This window comes from Lingula anatina, chromosome 6 (assembly GCF_051362555.1).
Source record: "Lingula anatina isolate TDL-2025a chromosome 6, LinAna3.0, whole genome shotgun sequence".
NCBI classification, from domain to species: Eukaryota; Metazoa; Brachiopoda; class Lingulata; order Lingulida; family Lingulidae; genus Lingula; species Lingula anatina.
The window spans coordinates 6,214,915-6,239,748 of record NC_141772.1 but is presented as its reverse complement, the minus strand read 5'-3'; the positions used below and the strand labels follow the sequence as shown (position 1 = coordinate 6,239,748).

General features: G+C 35.9%; 2 protein-coding genes across 10 annotated transcripts in view; both read left to right on the top strand.

Moving 5' to 3' along the window:
• LOC106169717 (uncharacterized) overlaps nt 1-10,816 on the top strand; it is a 34,931-nt gene extending 24,115 nt beyond the window's left edge. For 3 of the 6 annotated variants that reach the window (XM_013549307.2, XM_087015889.1, XM_013549303.2), the window contains 13 exons: nt 70-132; nt 468-719; nt 1,649-1,711; nt 3,798-3,860; nt 4,125-4,250; nt 4,395-4,457; nt 6,008-6,070; nt 7,226-7,288; nt 7,428-7,538; nt 7,822-7,897; nt 8,062-8,221; nt 8,560-8,694; nt 8,966-10,816. In XM_013549307.2, the coding sequence (XP_013404761.2) occupies nt 70-132; nt 468-719; nt 1,649-1,711; nt 3,798-3,860; nt 4,125-4,250; nt 4,395-4,457; nt 6,008-6,070; nt 7,226-7,288; nt 7,428-7,538; nt 7,822-7,897; nt 8,062-8,221; nt 8,560-8,694; nt 8,966-9,064 (1,337 nt within the window). In that variant the 3' untranslated portion in view covers nt 9,065-10,816. The remainder of the gene's footprint in view (nt 1-69; nt 133-467; nt 720-1,648; nt 1,712-3,797; nt 3,861-4,124; nt 4,251-4,394; nt 4,458-6,007; nt 6,071-7,225; nt 7,289-7,427; nt 7,539-7,821; nt 7,898-8,061; nt 8,222-8,559; nt 8,695-8,965) is intronic. The other 3 variants (XM_013549304.2, XM_013549305.2, XM_013549306.2) reach the window with 3 other exon arrangements.
• Nucleotides 10,817-11,651: 835 nt separating this feature from the next.
• The window catches only part of LOC106169718 (prickle-like protein 2), a 31,528-nt gene continuing 18,345 nt past the window's right edge, over nt 11,652-24,834 (top strand). Inside the window, exons 1-2 of one of the 4 annotated variants that reach the window (XM_013549310.2) lie at nt 11,652-11,806; nt 12,742-12,966. In XM_013549310.2, coding sequence (XP_013404764.2) covers nt 12,764-12,966 — 203 coding nt within the window. In that variant the 5' untranslated portion in view covers nt 11,652-11,806; nt 12,742-12,763. The other 3 variants (XM_013549309.2, XM_087015891.1, XM_013549311.2) reach the window with 3 other exon arrangements.

Below are 24,834 nucleotides of genomic sequence, written 5' to 3'. Positions count from 1 at the left end.
GTACAGTTTTCCACTCATAATGAATAATGCCCAGAGAGTGACTGGAGCCACGATTGTATTATTTTTTAGAACACATAGAAGAACTTGAAGCAGAACTAGAGGAATTAAAGAGTTACAGACATGAACATCAAGGTAGGCATCATATGAACATTTTAAAATGAAGTGGAACATAGAAGTAGGAATAAGAATTCATGAACTTTAGTTTGAAATGTGAAGTAAATATTTATACTGAATAATAATGACACAAAAAGTATGTCTTCTAAAAGATATTGAAAACAAAAAGACAAAACAAAAACAAAGTAAGTAAAAAATGAGAAAAAGATTTACACTAAGAAAACATGGGGATTGCACATGATTGGGCGTGTAAAGACAAAAAGATAGCATTATACAATTTGTACAAAATTATATGATAGGCATATGGCTATATTTTTATTTCACATTCAAATCTCAAATTCTTTTGATTCCAGACCAGGTAATGAAATTACAAGCAGAACTAGCTGAGTTGCGATTGCTGAAACACGAGCATGACCTCCTGATGGAGTCACGACAGGACGCATCTGATGTTGATGCCCAGAATGACTCCGACTCTGACAGCGGTAGTATAGGGGCCAGTTTGGAGGCTGGGGGAACGCTAACCCCCAACCACAAGGTGAACCATGTGCACCAAGAGAGGGCCAAGACACCCGAGGAATATGAGAGAGAGATCGAAAAACTACAAGGTAAGAATGTCAACATGTTTTCAGTTGTGCAGTTCCATTATTCTGTTTGTGAACTTGCTTGCTGCACTTTGCCTTGATCTGCCAATAGGTATTTATCTCATTTATACCACTGCAGTGCATGATGGGAAATGAGTTGGCATGGCAACCATGTTGGCATGGTTACTTCTCTGAATTACTGAGAATTGGCTAGATTGCAGCAGCTGTGGATCTTTGTGCATGACTTGCACAGTTTTAGTTTTAGGGCTAGCTGTGTAATTTCTGCCATGCATAGTTCTCAGTATGAGGGCTGTGGTGATGCACTTTATTTAAAGTATCTCTAAAAAGACCCCCTCCCCAAAATGATAAGGCAAATATGAAAAAAAAAATGTCAACTACAGTTAAGTAATCACATGAAATGGAAGTTCTTCTTATTTTGAATAAATCTTCAGACTAAGCATGCTTTAATTTCTTCTCATTAGTTTAATCATGGAAAGAATTAACAGTAGTGAATCAGAATTTCATAAGAAAATAATTGACTTACCGTAATATGTAATTTTTCTCTTACTGGTAACATTCAATTCTTTAATACTAGATTTTAGAAGAGAAACAACAGTGATAGATATTGATGGATTTTATGGATTAATCAAAAAAAAATCTCATCACATACAAAAGATTTTAAAAGATGTAGAAAATAATCTTTATACATTTGTCCCGAGCCTTTGTTTTGAGATACGAAGATAAAAAGTTCTTACTGCCACTGTCAGTGGTATGACCTCTGTAACAGTCATACTGTATGAGATATTTTGATACAGTGTTGGTGAGAGATTTGCTTTTGGCTTGTCTTCAAATTTGATGCCACCTATCCTGTTGCACTTTCATGTTTCTGAATTCTCTCTGTTGAAAAATGCTAACTAATGATGCATGGTTTGTGTTTTATCTTGTCCCTGCAGAGGACCACAGTGACACACAGGTGTCCCTGGACAGTGTTAGCTGTAAAGTCGTCCTACTTAAAGGTATCCTATTTGTAGTAAAATCTGTGTGGTTGCTTAGTTACAGTTGCCTAGTTACTTGTTGTAGGGGATGGGGCTATCAGAGCTTTGATTGCAAGGATAAAGGGATCTGCCTCAAACTGTTTGTGGCACAGTTTTCTTTTCATCTATTTTATATCATAGGCGCATTTTTTTATTTTAAAGGAAAAATTATATATTGTTTTACTCTGACTTTGTACTGAAATATATTGCAACGATTTTCTGTCCTCAATCCATACTATGCCATTGAGGCTAACCTTCCTTTTACCTTCAATCAAATGAGAACAGATTTTTATCATGGGCCATGTAGCTTATTTGCTGTAGAAGGTTTATCTACGTGCTATACTGGTGGTCTTTCTGAGGTCTTTCTAGAGCATTGCGTGTGTAACATCAGGCATGAAGTTTTTCAAACTTTGGGTGAAATTAGGCTCATTATCTGTACAGGGGCCATTGCTGTGGCAGAAAGTGTTTCAGAGTACTTTCACAGACATTTTCAGACTTTTTCTCAGAAGTTGAACTCATGCCTGATGTTTCATTAGAGATGAAGCTTAAAGAAGTCATATATACTATTTGGCATAGGACCATCCCCCTTTGGAAAAATCCTTCAGTAGAAGGATGCAGTTATCCCTGCTCTTTTAGATTAGTTACAGTGTTTTTCTTACTATTACCTGTACATAATGTTTGTTACTATGCTTTTGGCAAGTTATTTTTTTCAGCAATTGTTGAATTAAAATACTCAGAAAGTGTTTTATCAGAGGTTATATTTCATTTTTTTCTGTAAAATATAAATCACAGTTTCCTGTTTAATTTACCTTCCTTATTTAGGAGATTGATATGATTGGTTTGTTTGTGTTTCTCTAATGCCTCAAACTAAAATCCATGCTGCTTTTTCTGATGCTCTGTACTGACTCTTGAAAACATTGATGTATTCATAATTCTCTCACTAATCTCTAGCTAAGATACTAACTAGTTGAACAACATTACTGCAGTGCTTGCTGTTATCTTCTTGTATTGTTTTATATGAGGAGAGTAAGTTGAAACAGTGGACTGTTCCTAAGAATATGTATGTGACAAGAAAAGATTAAAGAAAGCTTAAAAAAATACAAACATGCCTTGTCAGCACTGAACAGACTGCCAGGCAGCCATCATATGCATTTTGGCATTTAGATATTTGTACTCCAAAGGTCAACTTATCTGTTTCATTGAAACCTACATATCTAGACTTTTTTCACCAAAAGCCAGTCTCTTGTCCTGACAGGGTCTGTTTTCTGGGGACATTTTAGCAAATTTTAAGTTTAGAGTGGATTTTTAATACTGGCAAAAAAAAAATAGTATAATTGGATAAGAATCACAACAAATATTATATTATTGCAAGGACAATCTCATATTATTGCAAGTACAATCTCAACCAACACAATATCACAACTAACACAGTTTTAACCAACGGCACTAGATATATCTAATCAGCATCTAGTACAGTATTTAACATGGCATAATAAGATTGTCAGCACTCAAATAGTGGGTGAAATTTACAATTATTAAATTTAGAATCCAGCTTTAAATTTAAATATCCTGTACTGCTAATAGTACCTTAAAATTAACATCCTTTTTTTGTTGTAAGACATTTTATGCGTTTAGGAAAAAGTTGTAATGCATTTCATGTTGTACATTTTTCTTCATCATTTTCTGAATTATTAGACTCTGGAAAATGAAATATGGAATATATTTTCAACATACTGCATTTCATGTTGTACATTTTTCTTTATCATTTTCTGAATTAATGGACTCTGGAAAACGGAATATGGAATATATTTTCAACATCTTTGATTTTTTATATACTTTTACATTTACATATTGCCTTTGCTTTTAAAAGATAGATAACTAAATGATACTATGAAAAATGTTTTGTGCATCAAATGCCATGACTGGAGTCTATATGCCCAAGTTAATATGTAACACTAGTCTCAACACTCTGATGCAAATTGATATTGCACTGCTGTCTGCTCTAACACAATTGCCACAGCACCACCTCTTACACAATTGCACACAGTGATTTTTTTTTACCTTGTAGAACTGCTGAGTGAAGCTAGAGATGCTCAGAAGAAAAGCAACCAGGAAGTAGACAGATTAAAACGTAAGTTTATATTAGGTGCATAATAGTAACAACATGATAGGTGTAATGATTAGTCTTCAATAGGTACCTAGCTGTAGAAAAGAAACATGTGTATATGTATTAATTAATTGTACTGTGATGGTGAATATGTGTCTTTTTAGTGAAGAAAGAAAGAAAATGGGGGGGGGGGAGTAGTAGAAGAGGCTAAGGCTTAGTGCTGTAAAAACAGGGCTGAGAAAATGGAGCTAAATTGGACATATTCATCTGTGATTGTGATTGTTTTAGGTGAGCTGGAAGCTGCACAATCAGAGGGCAAGAAGTCCAAGGAGGAGGCTGCTGGTCTGAGATCACAGCTGCAGGAGGTGAAACAGACAGCCAAGACCAGTGAAGACAGAGTGGCAGACCTCCAGGGTAAGCTACCAGGCTGGGATTTTAACTGTCACCTGTTTCAAAACCAAACCAAAATATTGCTGTAATGGGCCCCAAAAGTAATGGATTGGATTTGCATTTGGATGAATGCGGCATTGAATATATTTTCAATTGGCTTTCTTTCAGATAAATTCAATGAAGCAGAGGCAGCATTAAAGGAAGTGAATATCCAAATCCTGGCACTAAGAGGTATGTGCTGTCTTGACTTGATAAGTTTTCAGGACTTGGAGCTTAGGTTTTAGTGGTGCTAGTTTGCAAACAGTTTTCACTGGCACATTTTATTTCAGTTAGTTTAGATAGATTTTGATTATCTGTGGCTGAATTGATCAAAGGGGTGGAAGTTGGGATCATAACATGTCAATAGATCAAAAACTGATTTGAAATTGCCATGGTAATGTGACTGTGCTTAGTTGATGCCTTTTAGCCAAGGTGATGCCATGTTCTTATCCTAACATGTTGTGAGAGCGATGATCCCGTGGTGATATAATGTTGCCTTGGTATCGTGCTGTTGCTGCCACAATAACTTGCATCACTTTTAGCTGCTGTTAAGGAGGCATTTTTTATCTCTCCCTCTGTTGAGCAAATCATTCCACATTTCTGCATTGCACAAGCCAATCATTTGCATGAATTGCTTGCCTGGTATAGTACAGTATAGTATGCTGAGCATGATATTCTGATCTCTATTTGAAAAAAAATCTTCATCAATAACAATTTATTTTAAAGCATGCCAAAGCTTTCTGTGCACTTTCTAATATGCTATAGCTGACACTTATATACTTAGAGCATTAAATGTCCTTTTCTTCTATGTTTTGTATGAATTATGAATATTTTTTACTTCATATGGAAAGAGCATGAGTTTTGTATAATATGCCAACTTTATTTAGTTTTAGTAGGTCTATAATCAAGTTTGTTTTGTTAATTTCAAAAACACCTGAATTTCTTTTAATTTTGAACTGTCTGTTTTGTGTATTAATCTGGAGAGTTTTCATCCATCCATCTGTAAATACACACCAAGCATGCTTAGAATCAATCTTCAACTGAAAGTTTACAGTTTTAACCTAATTTTATTGTGCTTTTTAGAGATATATTTCACATTTTTGGGATGCTTTATTCACTCACTTACAGATGTTTATTCCAGTAGTAAATTATCAATAAGCTTATTTATGGTCCATACGAATTCTAATTACTGACATTTTAGTCATAGTGATCACTTACTTTGGCACTAAATATTGGTGTAACAGCTACATTTTGGTCTTGTCGCAAGAGCTTCATCAGGCTAAAAGCCCAAAGGTCATTTGGTGTTGTTAGACCTGTGAATGATTCTCAATGGGGGTAGTAAGTGAGAATGTTCACAGGTCCACAGGTCAACGCCCAACGACCTGTGGTCATTCAGCCTGATGATACCCTTGTGACAAGAGCAAGACATAGCTGAATCACTACAGTTTTTGTTCCAAAGTTAGTGTTTACTATCACTAAAACATCAGCAACCAGTATAAAATTAATAAACTTTAGTTTTATCTGTATATGGTAAAACAATACAACAAGCTTTATTGACCTTCTAAACCAAGTTCAATAAAATAACTTTTGAAAAAAAAAAAAACAATTAAATTTTGCAATAATTTTACAAGAACCAAACTGCAAAATTAAGCAGACCAGAAAAAATCCCTGCTTTGTGTGTATTTATATGAAGCATGCTGCCAAGTCTATTCTTTCTTTATTCCCCTCTGTCTCTCCCTTAGACCAGCTCATAGAGGAGCAGGGCCACACCAGGAGTATACACGAGGAGGCTGAGGGCTTGAAAAGTGAGTTCTGTGCCTGATCAGAACTGAGCATTGTTAATCCCACTAATATTAGGACTTGGTGTTGAGGTTTAACAAAAATCATTCAAAATCTAGGGTCAAAACTGGCATATTAATTTCATATTAGCCAAGTAGCTAAAAAATCATTAATCTAGTTTTGTATCAAGAAATGTACATAAAATTGATGCTGTATTTTATCAAAGCTAAGTTTTTGATAATTAAAGCACTTTGTGGCTAAGATGTTATATGCCAGGTTGAATCTAGAGACGTGCATAGTGTACAGACCTGGATATAATGCTGAGAGCCCAAGTTTTCATTGTTGGTGTTGAGTATCAGCTGAAAGCTTACTTACAGAGATGAAAATCTTCTAGATGTATCTTGCAGTCTGTTTTTAGGAGGTTGTGTTTGTGCCAGCATTCCTATGAATGTTGATTGCATTACATCATGCATTGCTTTAAGCAAATTGTAGTAGTGCTGTGTGATTGGGTTGTGGTCAAATGAATGTAGAAATAGGTAAAACTTGGTAGAAAGCAACTCCTGTGTAATTGTTGAGCATTTTCTGTTGCTGTGGATATATATTTATACTTAACATTTCAATGTTGTAACAAGATTAACCTAAAGGACCCCCAATAACCTCTGCTCTATAACCTAGGCACTGAAGGAAAGATTTTGAAAAAAGAAAAGAAAATGAGACTAGTCTGTTGCCTTTTTTGTCTCATTTTAAGTTTTTTCTAAAAGCTTAGTCTTTTGTCGTTGCTTTTCTTGAAATTTTAGTTTGCTTTTACTTGCAACTTTCTATTTTTTTTTTTTTTTGTTCATCAATAACATTTGATATTGTAAGAATTTTAGATACAAAAAAAAGTGAAGGAAAAAAATATAGCATTTTGTACATCTTGATATTATGGTCACTAACTGTGATAACTGAATAGTTAACACATCCAAAGAGATTATTATGAATGAGAGTTGGTACAAAATCTGTTTGGGTCTTTTGATATATATATATTTAAACAGAAAGTGTATTTGTACAAACCTTTCCATCACAAATAGATGAGTTTGTGGGAGGGTTACACTTTTCTGTCACAAAAAAATTAGTGTAATATCAAAGATCCACATTTGGTCAAAAACTGCACTGATATTGTGATCTTTTGCTATTTTCAGAGCAATTGCTTGCAGCACAGCAGGCAGCCAAACAGAGTCACAATGAAGCAGAACAGCTTAAGGGTAGGTGCCCCCCTCTCTCTCCTTCATACTCTCTCTATTCTGCACGCACACACACACACACACACACACACACACACATTTCTTCTAAATTAATAACAGCCATATTCCACATGTTTATAAACCATATTGAACATTTCAGGCAAAGTTTCTGAACTTGAGGGAGAACTAGAATGTTCCAGATCCCTGCTGGATGATATTAAGGGGAAAGATAAGGAGACAGTCAATGAAAAATTGGCTTCCAAAAATAGAGGTTTGTACACATGTTATGACCCATATGCATTACCCAGATGTTAAAATGATAATATCAAACATAGTAAATAAGTAGCCATAATTAAATTCCACAAAATATATTGAAAATGGTTTAATTGCAGTATAATGAAGACTGTATAATGAAATGATGTTTTACAGTTTTTGTATTCTTTTGAAACATACGTCAGTAGACCCAGGATTTAATTAAAGGGGAATGTGTTTGTGTGTGTGTGTGTGTGTGTGTGTGTAAACTGCAAAGGATTAACATCTAGGTGTCATTTCAGCAGAATTTGCCAGCCTTAAGGAAGAATGTGCCAACCTTAGGAGAAGAATCCAAGTTATAGAAGGGGATATGAAAGTGTAAGGAAACAATCTGAAACAATTTTCATTTTCTCACAATATATTTTCTATTCAGTAAGTCTGCAAATAATTGTGTTACCATTATATTTTGTTCATTGCAAAAAAAAAAAAAAAAAAAAAAGTGCATATAACGTATGACAACTATAACTTAATCTATATTTCAGTACGAGGAAGGAGAATGCCCAGATCTCTCAAGACTACTCCAAACTCCAGGAACAGTACAAGGAGTTAGAAGCCATGAAGGATAAGCTGGAGAATAAGGAGATTACGTGGAAACTAAATCTTACTGATGCGCAAAAGGAAGCTGAACAGACTAAGTTGGAGGTGAGAATGTAGAATAGATTAGTAGATTTTGGGGTGAGAGTTTGAGGGGGAGGATACAGAGAAAGGACACACTAAATGGTGTTTTCATTCTTTGTTCACTTTGTTAAATCTGGTTAACTGAAGCCAACAGTGCTTCTCAATGAATAGAGTCCTGTTCAAAGTGCAATATGAAGATTAGAAAAATCTGTGTGAAGTATATGAAGACCTTCCAGTATCCATTTTGCTGCATTCAACCAAAGCTATTTTCAAGAGATTGATCAGTATGTTCAGACTGGTAAGGTGAGAGAGAAAGATGATCTGAATATATATTTAACAGCATTTATTTTTATTAATTCCAGTTAACTGAAGCCAACAAGGAGATTGCACAGCTCAAAGAGAGGTGTGCCCAGTTCAGTGAGGAGATATCCCAGCTGAAGGAGGAGCTAGTGGACATGACGGAGGAGTATCAGCTGCTGGCTGACAGAAGCAAAATGGTAAGGATCAGTATATTTGTTATGATTGGGTTAAAGGGGTAGCTCAGGGGTATAATGGCAGTATATCAGATATATGTTTGGAAACATTTATTGCAACGTTATAAGGAGTGGGCAATGTGTCAGTTATCTATGTGGAAAAATATCAGCTACTGGCAATCATATCGTATAAGTTAGTCTAAATTTATGTTCCTGGATGTATCAAGTTTTATGAAGTTGAAAAAAAGTTACTATTTATTCACCTTCATAATTTGTTTCTTGTGCTCTTTTCCAGTTATCTGTCTGCTCCATGGTTCCCCTTCTAATGCTCCTGTTTGCCATCTTGGTATCACTGTATCCAACCCTAGCAGAAATCACAGCCACCACCTCCTGATGATGCCAACTCTAGGATAGATGGCACTGTACTCAACACAAGCTTGAAAATTTCTCTGGCTCCTTTTCTTCATCATTACGGCACTGCAACCAGTGTTTGTGGGGTGACAGTCATCAATAAGCAGTATTTTTTCACAAGACTTTCAGTATGGGTGATGTTGAATTCAGAACAAGGTATTTTGTTTCACAGAATGCTGAATTTATCCATAGCTGCATCTCCATCACTCACTCAAGGATTTTATGAACATTTACTGTGAAAAGGTGACATTGCATCCAAGACATGCTTAAAAGTCACTGCCTTTTTACCTCACTCCAATAACCAAGTTATACAATGATCAGCACTGACTAGTATTACATAGTTTCTTCTCAATTATAGCTTTTGCTGTGCATAAGAAATGACAACAAGGAAGAAGTAGCTGAGATTGTAGTGTTTATATTAAAGAAAAATATATGTATTATCGGAACAAACAAAAGAAGGACATAATGTCTTATGCAGTAGTCTGCAGAGCACAGGTATTGAGCTTGCCTTGCAGTTTCAATATGTTGATGATAGTGCCACCTACAGGACCATTTCATGGCACAGTGTGGGAACAGCCATCAGGCATGAATGTTTCATGAACACTTCATGAACAGATCATGAACAGGGATGGGAAATGGTGTTAGTAGATACATGCTTATTCAGAACAGTTAAAAGTGAATCAGATTATGTTGAAGTTGTTAAACTGAGCACATCAAAATATCCAAAGGCTGATTTACCTTAGAAACTGCTTATTACAGCTATAAGAAGTGTTTGGTTTGAGTGTTGAAAATGCCGAAGTCTGAGACTTGAACGCTTTGTGTAGACCTGCTTAATGATAATAGATGTGCTGTGAGAAAAGTCATAATCCTACAATTCTTCCTGCCATAGTTTGAATAGATATTATTATCTTCATTCATCATGTTTTTAGTCTCATATTATTATTATTATTATTATTCAATTATTTTCTTCCTGAGATGTTCATTTAATTTTATTTGAACACGACTGTTGTTTCTTTTCCCTTATGAAGTACAAGTGTAACAGATAGATATATTTTCCTGAGACATTTTTTATTCTTCACGTGGTTATTATTCAACTTGATTTCATAAAGTAAAAATGGAAATAGACCAATTATTTATGCAGAATGGATTATAAGAATATTTTCTGCTGAGAAAGTTACACAAGATTTGACCATGAGGTTCAAAGATTAAAGATTATGTACCATTTCAAGATTTTTGCACTGTAATTCACTGGGACTTCCTTACTTGAAGCAAGCCCTTCTTGGTCATTAGTGAAATACATAATTGCATTAGTAACATTGCTGAGCATAAATACTATATACACTTCCCAGTTCTTCAATTATTATTTCAACTTTTATAATTATTTAATTGTTTGAAAGGGGGGAGGTCTACATTTATATACATATATATATATACATATATGACATGTTAGAACTTATTATGTTAGGTTTAATATGCAATTTCAATATGATTTACTTAATTTCCTCCATGTGATAGTTTCAGGACGCAAGCGGTCCTCCAAGATTTGGTTGTAAATTTTGTTTGTAATGACTTATACTGTACAGAATACAGTGTGTACATAAAGTATGTTGTGCAGTCAGCAAATGAAAGTAAATGATATGATATGATAGTTGACAATTAACAGGACGACTTCTACATAAACTGTGTAAATACATTGATATTGACATTGAATAAAGGCACAGATTTGAAACTGAAATTGCAGTTATTGAATTTAATCTTCCTTTCACATGTACTGTACATTATAAACCTGAGGAGAGGCTGAATGTGAATGAGTAATTTTCATTGAGAATGGCAGGAAAACTGACCCCATTGAAACCTTGATGTTTCAAACCTGGATTTCAGCAACTTTAACAAATGATGTCTTCTTTTTAAAATTCAAAAATAAAAGGTGTGGTAACAGTGAAATTATGTAACAAAATCAAAATTGAATAAGATTAAGGTCTGTGCCCAACATGTGTGAAGTAGAAATGGCCTCGGGCTGCAAAACGTTGGAAGATTAAAAAGATTAAGATTTATGGCCTATAGGCCTGCTTGTCTGTGTTGGAGTTAAAAAGTAAACAGATTCAGATTCAGATTCAGATTCTTTATTGATGAACACCTTCACATAAAGGTACAATCAATTACAATACTAGTAACTATAACATAGAGCAGACAAATAAATAGATAAATAAATATATATATATATATAGATTAGCATATGGTTGACATGTTCTACTTCTCCATCGGTATAAGAGGTAATTTATGTTTCTGATGTCTATAGCCTCATAATTGTTTCAACAGTTTAGACAAATTAACACTTTTCTTCAACTTTTCTCTTTTCTTGAAGCTGATGCAAAATAACTTTTACAAATGTGATTGCGTTAGTTGAGCTCAACTAGTACAACCAGTACAGAAAGCACAACCACTCCTGCTCCATTAGACAGCTCACAGCCTATTCAATAATGAGTGTTTACTTTGGCAACGCTACTAATTCAGACCTCTATTCGAATGTTGCCCTAATCCAATCAATTCCCCGCCTTTATTGTGTATAGCGCAAACAAATATTTCATTGGCATTGCCGGAAGGATTGACAAAGGCATTTATGGCAAGTTTTCTGAATCAATCAATCAACAAATGTCAAGGTGCCCGTGACGTCACTAAGAAGGCGGAGCCAGCTCAATGTAATTTGAAATCTTGAGGTCGACAGGTGAGTCGCTTTGTGAAATTTGCACTTACTTTTTAACAGAAACCGTCAACACTTTGGGTTCATATTTTGCCAGTGTTGACATAAGGTTACAATTAAAGCTGTCTGTTCGTCTTACGGTTCAAACCGACTAAGAAATGTTAAAATCAGAGTGAAATGTACAAGTTCGAAGAAATGAACACTCACAGTCACGCTTGGATGTCGCATACTCTTGCAGTTACCGTAGAGTTAATCGAAATCTGTCAGCAGGTAAGCTCGATTTTCTTAGCTGTCGGATTAACAGAATTACGTTAGAGGCATGGGGAGTTATTAAGCGTCTCCCCAGACTTAAATATTCTGGTCCACGTACGGTTAAACTAAGTGGAATGATGGAACACGACAAGAGTAGCTTTCCGAATTTTGAAAGACCGTCGGTGGCAAACCATTTAAGTTTTATGGCTACCCATTTCTACTTCATCCTCGTACTTTGAAGTTTTACGACTACACAATTAATTCCCTGTCAGAGCTTGACTGCCTTACACGAAATATTGCATGTTAAAACATTAGCTTATAAATTTTATGGTGACCTATTGCCGTTTCATATTATTGTCAGTATTGTGCAGAATACTTTATTGGTGTAACAGCAGGAAAGATGTGAGGAGTTTTGTAATGTGCTGTCACTTTGTAAATTTTACAACTTGTGATGTCATAAGAAAAGTCTTATTGCTGTCAACATGAATTTCACACTCACTCGTGAGTTATATGATAGGTGTTGTGTGTCCTGTTGCTGATCTTTTTTGCTTATTTACACATCTCAGTTGATGTCAATAATTTACCACTATTAAACAATGAAGCTCAACACATGAAAAGGTACTAATGCTAGTTGTAAGTCATTCCCACATTTGTCAGTCTAAGCTGTTGTATTATGTTTAATGGGAACACCACCTTTTTCTTTTCAGTAAAATCACATGGATTTCAATAATGGCACACTTGGAAGAACCAAGGAACATGGATAATAGCACCAAACCACGGATTAGTATTAAAGATAATACAATGGATTCACAAGTTATGGATAGTAATATAAAGCTTCAACATCAGCAGCATATGATGGATGCAAGCAAGCCTAGATTGGCCTGCCAGAATTGTGAAGATCAGTGCCCAGGATTTGAGGCCCACTATTGGAGGTGAGGAAAAAATACTAGTATTATATATTGTATTATATAGCGGTATGGTACCCTCTACCAGGGCGACTGATAGATTTTTACAGATATTCACAGATATATGACTTCAGCCCAAAATGACCATCTATCTAGCTAGAGACATATCTGTGAATATCTGTAAAAATCTATCAGTCGCCCTGGTAGAGGGTAGCGGTATGGTATGGGTATGATCGACACATCAGTGAGTGTTATTTGTTATGAGTTGAAGTATTGGAAATAAACAGGAAAGAAAGAATAGAAATGACCTCGACTGTGTTAATTGACTATTGTTGATAAGTCAAAACATTGCTTAGGATTCATTTTCTGATCACCACATTACTCAAGATCACGAAAGAAGTTCGTGTCCCTAAGGCCAGTTTCAGAAAGTCAAAAATAAGAAATTAGCCACCAGCTATATCTGTCACTACCATATTGTGATAGTGTTAATTTAGAAACTTAATGAAAGGGATCGATGTATTCTATAGAACACCCCAGGGAAGACCAGCAATATTATCACAGAGTATGTGGAACTGGTTTAATATAAGATCAAGGAACAGCTGTTCCACTGGGACTACAATAGAGATAGTACAGCTGTATTGAAATTGAACATGGTGTCTTCATGAAGACTTGAAAGTATGAGTCATTATAAATAAGTCAAATGACGTGGATTTGTTCAGAATCTCAGCCACTTTAAAATGGAAAAGATGAAAAAGAAGTTCTTTGTTGTATTCAGCTGTTACAAAGATAGACTTCACTAAAACCCTGTCACTTCTAAGAATTTAGATTTTTTTTCGATTTTTTTTAGTCTAAAAAAAAAAGGGTAATAGAACTGCTTTATCTGTGCTTAAAGTTGAATTTAGATAAGAAATTGAGGTAAGAACATGTAATGCAGAGCCCTGGATATTAATTGGGTCACAAAAAAGTCGTCCAGGATATCTTATCTCAAACATCATAAATTACAATCAAGTCTCTCTACATTGTTCTGCATTAAGGCTGGCTTAAAGTCTGCATTATGATGAAAATTAGACCATTTATATTCAGATCCTTCAACATGCCTTACAATTTTGCCCCGTTAGTATGCTAACTAGTGTACCTAAGGAGGATTCCATTGCTATTACTTAATCAGCCTGCCTTGTTTGTTGTCGTAATCCAATTTGGTGGGTATTAAATGAACAGAGAGATATGATAGGACCCATCATTTATTTCATTAAACCTTGATTAAGACCAGGGTTTGGTTTAATTAAGTGATAGCTAGAAAGCTGGTAGATCTAAGATAAACACCAATCAAAAGATAATATCACTCAATCTGCTGTGGTTTTAGTTTTGAGTCTTGATTTAGGGTAGATTTCAGGAGATTTTAACTGTGAAGTAGATTATGCTTACTAGTGTAGAGTTTATCTCGTTGCTAAAAAGGTATGTGAAAATTCTCGGGATGAGCAAAAAAGAAATGTTGTTCTTATGAAATTAAAAACTAGTCTTGAAAAACACCTTTGCTGATGCTCATCATATTCATCTGTGTGTAACAAAGGGCAATTTTCACACCATGTATGACCCGGTCAATATGCTCCATTGTCTGATAAGAAATTATTTGGACTGTATTTTAACAATTGATTTGCGGTTGTGGTATTTGTTGACAATATTCTCCACAAGTTTGGGAGCGACAATAAGCGGATGTGTCTTGAACTCTTCAACGCCAGCATGTGTATATGTGACTGAGTTAAGTGTCTTTTACACGGCAGGTCCTTAACTTGATGCATCACTGTCAGGGTGCTAAAACTTGGTGATATTTTTCTGTCACTGAAAAAAACTAGTTTTCAGTTTGATTTTTTAAATCTACCAGACCTACCACAGGCCATAGGTAATTATACATATTTGAGACAAACAACTGCACATATTTTAAGTTATCCATTTTGATATTATATTTTAGTTTTATAATTTGCATGATTGGCCATATGGCATTTCATGCTAAAGCTAAGCTGTATAATGATCACATTATCTTTTAAATAGAAATGGGCTAAACTGTGATTTGGGGTCACATCCATTAACAGCTGGGAGATTAATAAAAGAAATTGTACGTTTGTTGCAATTAATATTATATTTTATCCTGTAAGATAGAAGAATCACAGAGGAATGTACAAAATGGCAAATGTCATGGTTTAAGAGATCCTGGTTACTAGTTGTCCCACAGCATGGTCAGACTTGAATAAAACCTCCCTCAGTGTCCACAGATAAATATGTCAACAGATCGAAGGATTATTTCTATTATGAACGAGACTCTACCAGGACATAGAGGATTAGGTAGAAAGACAAATCTCCGCCTTACATAGATAACTTTTTGATCTTCGCTTCAAGCAGATGCAGCTCTAAGATGTCACTATGTGAAGGGGCTGTGTCACAGTTTTCATATGAACCCAAGTCAAGTCCAGATGTTAATCAATGAAAATGTTGAACATTGAAAACAACACAGAGATGTCTTCTCTTGTAAATTAAGAACACAGAATTTGTACTGTTTGTAACATCTCATTCTCTCTCCTTTTTTGAGAGACACCATAACATACACTGTCAAATACTATTAAAATTGGAATCAATTTTTTATCCAAACACTTATAAACTAGAACTTGGGGATCACTTTTTGATGGCTGATAATTGGGGAGGGGATAATTTTCTTCCAAAAATTCAGAACAGTTGAAACCCAACCCTAAACCCAAACCCTACCTGACATCTGTCCTTGCTATATGTAGAGTACATTATCTGTGTCCTAACACTTAAATCGAGGTACAGGAATGTGCCCTTGGAATCTAATAACCCGTCCCCATAGTATAGCTCTTATCTCTTGATACTGGTTATCATTACACACAGAGAGATGGTGCTAGATAGCAATTATCCCAATATCATTTTTGTATCCCTTCATCATCACCTGGCATAGTAGCTCCGAGATCACAGACGTCTAGGTGAAAAGAGACCAATTAAAATTCCCTTTCACTGATCACGGGTGGGTATTATTATGTGTAATTACTACCAAATGGTAATACTAGTGCAGAATCACTGCCCCTCCATTTTACCCCAGATGAAGGCTGGGCTGGTAGAGGATATGAAACTTGTAGTCGTTCCTTGATAAGCCCAGAGAGAGATGCTTGGTCACGGAAGGTAAGATATTATTCAATATAAACCGATATTGATATAATGTTGTGTGCATAATTCTTATGTGGTGTGGGAATTACAGTTGATTATATGAATACTAGACTATAAGCTATCATTCTGTTTTTCTTTTATAACTTCCAAAGTATAACCTTAGAGGCTTTTGGTCTTGGATTTTTAAACTTCCATCAATAAGGTGTTAGTTAACATCAGATCCCCATCATAAGACAATATATTGTACATCAATGTATTTTTCCATCCGCTTTTCACTTAAATGTCAAATGTAAACCATATAAATCATTATTTGAACAAATCACAGCAGATGGGTTTGAGTTATCTAACGTGTGTCTAGATAGATGGGATGTTATGTGAAGTGGTTTTGATATGCACCCTTTGAGAGGTTCAAAGAACCTTAAAGGTGGGAATTAAGGAAACTGTTTGGAATGTCCTCAGGTAGTACGTGTACTACCTTAGGGCAGGTGTTATTGAGTTACTGTTAGGCCTCAAGAAACTGCATGGTGAGCATTGCTTGAAGCATAGGAATGGTGCCTTCTTCCCCTTAGGTCCAACTGATAAGGGCATTGGGTAATATAACATGTTGTCATCAGACTTTATAAACTGTACAAATTGATGGTACTTGTATGTCTCCCAGGTAAAGGGTAACCATTAGATTGGGGGGGGGGGGGGGGGTGACTGCAATGTAGGGAATGAAATGATGAGCTCTTTTTCAAAAAGTAACTTTTTTCCCTTTTTTTTTGGGGGGGGGGGGGTGATAAAATTATCTCAACTTAAGTTTTAAATTAAAAATAGTTTGGAGGTGGTGCACAAAATAGTTTCCATGTGTAAAATAAAACCAATCCACATAATTAGAAATCTGTCAACATCTTTAAGAGGCTGGGTGAAAAACGGAAGTCAAACTGAGATCTGTAATTAGAAGTCTATCAACATCCCTAAGAGAGTGAGTGAAAATGCATGTCTTGTCCATTTTGTCTCAAAGATAAGAAGGAAATAGTACTGTTTTGCCTGAGACTGATTTATAAATATGCATCACCCATTTACCCCAAAGCAGCTAAAGGAAGGTTTAAATGTCAGAGTTGTTTGACTAATGTGAACAGTGAATATATCAGAACAGCAAGGTGTAAAAGTGAAAAGTATAAAGCCAAAGCCAGGCGAATTTTAATCTGAGCTATTTTGAAATTGGAATGCACTTAGAAGGTAGAAGTGCCAGAGGGAATATGGGTCTCCTGTCACCCACTTTTTGTCTGAACTGAGGTGTTAATACCAACCTAAAGCAGAAATAGAGGTGTGTGTCCTTTTAAGTTGGGTTTGGCCCTACTCATTGCCACCAACCTCATCAGATTATGATTAGCTCATTACAAGCTGGTCTTATGGTGTTAGGCTCACTACTATGTTACTAACAGTGGGCGGGGTAGAAAGGGGATAAGATTTGCTCTGTGGTGAACTTATCATAACACTGCCTTCTAGAATGGTTCAAACTGAGTCAGGTCAACTCATCTCCACTGGAAACATGCCTAAAGACTCACTGAGGTTTAAAGTAAAGGTGTGTTTCACCATGTGTTGTGGAGATTAAATCCTGTATCAGTTGGTGAATAAAACAGATTAGCTTAGATCCTGTTATAAGATCATCACTGATCCCATTTGAGGTTCATCACTGTTTACTCAGAGGAGCCTCTTACTACCAATAGCTGGGATTCATACCTGGCCTTGTTTGTGTCTAGGGCTTCGTTCACATGGAAAGTCTATTTTCTAAAAATTTATTTTCTTTTCGCGGTATCTTATGATCACGGTCTGTGCCCTGAATGTCCCGCGGCGTAATTACTGGCAGCGCGAGCCAGTTACTTATACAAAGCTGTAATTCTTAGGATCTGGTAATACAAGTATATTGATATCTAGTAATTTTTTATTTTTTTGTGTCAAATTAAGATGTCAGTTTATATGAAAAGTAGAGACAATATTAATATAAACCACCACTTGACCTGCCATCAAGTCTTTGCCAGGTTAATCTGGTCTAATCTCATAATCTGTGGTCATGTCTAACAAGGAGACATATCTGTATATGTGACAGACGGAGAATGGTTGAATATTTACTGATTCTTTACCTGGGAACAACTTTTCACTGAGACTGATAAGGGGACTGATCTGATATATGTATAAAAGATGGTCCCCAATTTTTTTGTGCTTTGGAATAATTACAGATAAACATAAACAGAATAAGTTCAATTATAAGCATGTTTTTGGAACTTTATTAAAGGACATTGGCTCTCTTGAAAGGAGGTCATATAGAATCATAATTAGAACTTAAAAAGATAGAATTTGACAGAAGATAAGGCTGCTTTCTCATTTGCATTAACAATAGTACTTTGTTTGACCTCTGTTAACTCAAAATGTAGTACCAAAACCACCACACCAGTGTGATTTTCTCTTCTGAAATAAGCTCTGGTTCTAACACCACTGAACCATATGAGAAACAAATGTATCTGCAGGACCCCATGCTGGGTCCAATTTTACATGCAAACATATCAAGGCTCAGATTGCCATATATTTTTTCACAAAATGCTGACAATAATTCACTTTTTGGGTAACAAAAAATTGAAAATACTGGTTTTAAAATGGGTAATTTATCAATTTGTTCTAACCAGGGATATGGATTTGGCTAAAGTTTTACATCTGTTTAGTTGACACAAGAATCGGGTCTCCTTGTGTATATAAAAAGTGTCCAATATAAGAATCCATAGATTGCCCATGTATATGGAGTGTATTGTCCCCCACTACTCCGTCATTCTGCGGTCAGCAAGCAGGTGGAACAGAATACTTGTAATTGACAACCTGATAACTACCAGTTGACAACTCTGTTAGAAAGTCTTTCATTTCGTACTTTAGCCTGTCGTGTAGCTGGTGTGCCTAGGGGGGAGTTCGTGGTGTTTCTTTACATTGCGTGCAGGGTTAGACAGAACGGAGTCTGTTCATGCAGCTAGATCTAGGACCCAGCACTGACAGGCATGCTATGGCTATTGGGACTTGGGCAAAGGCCAGATTTTTGGGTGAACAAAACAAAACAAAAAAAGGATGTAAATGAAATTTATGAGCATTGTGTTTGATATTGTGTTCAGAACAGGGTTATGTGAAGTTTTAGTTTTGAAAAAAAAGGTATGCATGTTCTTATAGAGCTGTAACTCTTTTGAGGATGAAAATACTGATATAAGTTGAAACATTTTAACTGACGAGAATGAGGCTGACGTATTGATAAAGAGCTGAAAAACATGATCGTGCAAGGCACACAGTCAGGTTATGTAGCTATAAACTTAGTTAAGGCTTACATATAGATCTACTAGTAGTAGAAATGCACCTTAAGACATGTGCTTTAAATGTTTAACGAGTGCACAGCAAGGGGGGAGTAAACCAGGTGTATTATCTACATCGCAGTAACACGTTCATTGTCAGCGCGTTAAGGTGACAAAAAGAGGTTGTACTAGAAGTGTTACAAGGGCGGAGATGTGGTCTGCTTATTGTTACGTACAGAATGACAGCATGGTTAGGCAGTTTCCTGATTCCTTTTTACTGTTTTATTTGCTTGATTGACGCCATTGTATTCAACGTATTACGCTGTGGTTATAGATTGGAAAGTTTGCCGATAGCGCTGTATCTAGGTGGAAATGGGCGAACTGTGCACACAATGGAAGCATGTTTAATATAATAAAAGGTTATTTTTGATCAATAAGAAGGGTTTTTTATTGCAATAAAGGGCCGTATATGTTGTGCTTACAGTCAGGTAGTGCGTCTTATTGCCATTTATCGTGCTACTTTCTTTCCTCTTATGGGGTTTGAGTCACTCCAAGATTGATGCACTGTTTTATATTATAATGCAATTAACATAGATACCCCAGTAATCAGATAAAAAAATAAATGTTTGAATATACCCTCTTACTTCACCCACCCTAAACCCTTAAATATATCCCCCCCAAGTCATGGGCTGTCTTAATGTATTAAATATAGTGATTCTTGAATATTTTACATTTTTACATTTTAATTCTTTACAGGTTCAATGAAACATTATCCCAATTTGAAAATGTACTTAACTTTTGATCTGTGAGTAACCATTAATGAATTCAGTAACACAGAATTACAAATGCCATTTAAATGCTGCCTAAGTTGACAGGAAAAGAGGTGCAGTGGCTTCTTCCATCCACTTTCACCTCATTGTGGTTTGTTTTGTGTACTTGTCCCCAGATGTAACACGTCTATTTAATTAGGAGAAATGTGTCTGCCATGCGGGCTCAAATAAGGATGGGACATTAACACTCAGGAGAAGAATGGAATAAATTGCAGGTGAAATTAGCTCATCCCATATTTTCATTCATGCTGACCATGATGGTTACTGTGAGATAAAAGAAAACTGTTGACCCATGGGAAGACATTTGAATGTGGTCTAAAATGTGGGATATTAACAAATTTTGAAGAATGATGTTAATTACTGGTGAAATTTGAACCTGCCATGATCAGGGTTTTCTATAGATTTTGAACCAGGGGTTATTTGGGCCTCAGCTGAAAAAAAAATTGGTCATTTTTATTTCACTAAGAGAATGCACTAATCGGTGGGTTTTGTTAGGATAGCTGTTTTATTGCCAGCTTGCACCTCGGTTTTCACCATGTGTACATTACATGTTTAAAGATACGGAAGACAAACATTGTGGTCTAAAATTGACTCTTGGATTGGTGTCATTTGAGTAACAGTTAGAGGAGCATATTTTGAAGTCATAGTTCAGTCTCTATTGACTTATAACCCATCTAATGATATTCTAAACTGTATCAGTTTTTACAAAAAGAAAAAAAAAGAATGGGCTTATATTTATCATTATTAAGGTACATGTACGACATGGATTAATTCAGTTAATATAGATAATAGTCAGGTGAGGCCCTAGGTGAGCATAACAAGAGCCATACCTGTATCTGTTCATGGGGTATATTAAAGAAAACATGCTATCATATAAAGTCAAAGATCTTATGAAACCAAAGATGACAGTCGCCTGGAGTTGGCAGGTGAAGGCAGAGTGACCATAATGGAAGGCAGGGAAGTAGTGTCAGGTAGCCATTGTATCACTCAGTGTGTGACAGGTGCTTGCATGGCATTCGCACCTGTTGTCATGCTGGTAATGGCAGCCACTGTAGTGCATGTCTTAGTTGTAGTAGTAGGGAATTAAATCATGGGGGGAAACTTTTTGAAAAAAAAAATTATATAAAATATAGCACTGGTGCATGGAAGTATTGGACTAAGGTGTGGATTGGGAGAAGGGGAAAGGCAGACATTAATTAAAGAGGTCTTTACAGGTGTTTCTTTGGAAATGCCGAATGTCATACATCTTTGCTATACTGTTCTGAATAATCAGGGACTATCTATAGCTATCTTACGAAAGATCCTTGTGCTGTTTGGATTCAGACTATGCACAGACATTATCTTGATCACTATTCTGCTTTATAATGTTCTGCCCAACAGTTTTGCTCAATGTTTTTGGCTGATGTTTTATCACTCTCCCTCTCCCACAGTCCCTATCTTCTCTCCAAAATGGTGTACAGTATGCTTTAATCCCCCCTTTGTCCCCCTATCAGTAATAGTGGAGACCCCACCTGTAATACCAGACCAAGCCCGTGGGTGCATTCAAGACTGGCCAGACACAATACAGATTTGGTCTTATAAGGTGCATTTACAGTGAAGATTAGTTGACCCTTCTAGGCACCAAATCCATTTCCTCTGTGTTTCAAATTTAGTCATATTTTGTGGTCATTAATATGCATGGTGTTGAGCAGGAAAACAGAAGTGTCAACCTGACTTCAATGTCAATGCGCCTCGTGTCCAGGTTTGGGCAGTTTACTACTTAAGGACCTTTGCCACACAAAAAATATAAATCCTGCATATTTATCAAGCAATCTATGGAGTTTGGTAAAACCAGTTAGGTTTCTAGTTTATTTTTGAACAGTTCTAAATGTGCCTACGGACAGGTCTCTTACTAAATACTGTATGCATTAATTCCACCTTAAACTCAATCGAGTACAGGACATTTTGTAGGTGAACAGTTCTGAACGCACCCTCAGGCAAGCCTCCTCACAAAGTATAAAGTCATACATATTTACACCAGCTTAATCCCAGTCAAGTCAGGGGCAACAGAGGAATTATTATTGTCTTCAGCTATGTTGATGTTTTATTGACAACAAGATTATTGCTAGGCTACTTAATGCTTTCTGTTTATCCCATGAAGCAGGTGCTTGTCAACTAATTACCGGACATACTATTTATTGGGTTGAGATATATTTGATTCTGAAGGGAAGGGGATATTTGTAATGGACTAAAATTGGAATGATTATGTTGTTAGCAGCTCCTTTCTTTAATTGTAATGCTGTTCGGTTTAGTTCATTCATAATTTAGATCTGAAATGCATGACTAAATTGAAATGGCATTCAAATGCATTGCTACTAAGTTGAAACTATATCCAGCCCTGTTTTAGCTAAAATCATGGGCCTACATTAGTCAGTTGGTGGTTTGAATGCATGTAAATTTCTGTTGCCAGGTTGGGAAGCTCGTTGTCCCTGTTGTCCCACAGTTAGTGTCAACCACCTTATTCCTTGATTACATATCATGGAGATGCAGGAAATTCTTCTAATCTGTGTTCTTTGGCTTTCAGTTGAGTTCAAGACTTGGGCCTTACATTGTACATGATTATATACAGATGAAATAAGGAAATCACAAATGCAGAATGATTGTTTCTGTTATCTTCATTAATCAAAGAAATAGCTTACTAGTATTTTATTTTGAGACATTCACTGAAATTATGACACGAAAAATTAAAAAAAAAAAGAGCCAAGCCATACAGTTTAGACTACAATCTTTTAAAACCAATGATGACCTGTTACTCATACATCACCATTCTTTTTGCAAGTATGTGCACACACGTCTTCTGATACATTGTGCAGACTTCACATATCAAGTAAAGCATGCTGCCCTGGGGGGTCCGTGCCTGCTGTTGACTTGAAATTCAAATTCTGTTTGCACACATTGTATAATGAAGTTTCGTGAGGGCATGTTAATGTTAGCATTTGATATTTTCATGCTCTCGCTTTTCAGATTCAGAATTTTGGGATGAGAGAATGCTTTGTTACGTATACCTGCTTTAAATAATATAACCAATTAAAGGTTATTAAAATTGGCATAAATTAACATTTCAAACATCTGTAAAACTAAGGTCGGGAGAAGTTGATGATTTGCATTCTTTTTTTATGGCTAAATATGAGATAAAGTCTGTCGATTGGGTAAAAAAAGCAACATACAGTAACATGCTGTGTGAAATACCAACTTCAGAGTCATTCAGTACATTTTCATTTTAATAGGAAATATTTCTTATTTCTGTGTCTTGCTGTGGTTTTAATAAAAGACCACTGTTTTAAAACTGTGCAAGAATTTCTTGTGTCCTTTAGTTAGAGTTCAGGCCTCTTCCCTATGGCCATGAAAAACCTGGATACAGGGCTTGATGGGATCTTGCGGTCAGCAGACGTTCAGGAGAGATTTTATCGAAGAAACTTCCAAAAGACTTTTATCAGTTTTCTTTTTATTTTGTCTTGCAGTATTTCCTGCCCTGGAAAAGTAACCAAAATTAAAATCCAACCACCAAAGAACTTGTTGCTAACAATAAATCAACCATCCAAAAGTAACTGGAATAAATTTGTTTCGCTCAACCCTGGCAGATTCTTTCATCTTAGAATTTTAATCTGCTTTACAATTCTGATTCAGTAATGTGACCTGTATGCAGAGTTTAATGTTCTTTTGAACTGAGTCTACCAACACACAGGAAAGGTATTTAATTGAAAGATTGCAGTCCTTTGATTTATTTTGTATTTGGTTCACATTTCTGATGCCAGTGATATCACATGCTGTAGTTTCAGTAATATCCAGATGATTATTATATTACAAATAATTGGTAGCAAACAGAGCATCAAATAGCCAGAGTTCAGGTAGATCTGAAAAGCAAAAAAATAAGGTTTCGAGTTGAACAAGCACAAATAGGTCAGCGGAGAGAATAGAATTTTGCACCCAGGTATGAGTGTAGAATTATAAGCAACCCTCTCTAGTTCTTTCAAATAGAGAGGGCACAAAAATTTGGGCAATTTGCCAAAGCAGAAATATTGTCAGGTATTATTCCACTTGTCAACTCTCCTGTAGTCATTTAAGCTATAAAATGATATGGTTTGGATCAAATCCTTTTGTGCATTTTTTTTCTTCATCACCTATTAAAGGCTCTGGGTTCTCCAGTCTTCTGTCATGTGTGAAGAGGAGTGTGTCAGGTAAGAGGCTCTAACTTACAGGTAGCTTAACTGGAAATGACAATTTACATTTAATCCAGTCCTCAGAGCCAAAGAGAAACTACAACATCTCCAAAGGGGCTCCCAAAAATGGAATTTTACAAAACTGTGACAGGTATTCAGTTTGGCATTTTCAAATGAGTTAATAGGGCCCCAGACAAGGTGTAGTATAAATCTTCAATAAGACTGTTGTTGACGATGGAAGAAGAATGGTTTAGGCACAAATCCTGCTATTTGTTTGGCCTCCAGAGATGTTGTACAATGTTTGTTCCCCGTCTTACTGCCCAACATTTCCTACATGCCAGGATCATGGTAAACACCGCGTAACAAATGAAAACTGTCCCTTGT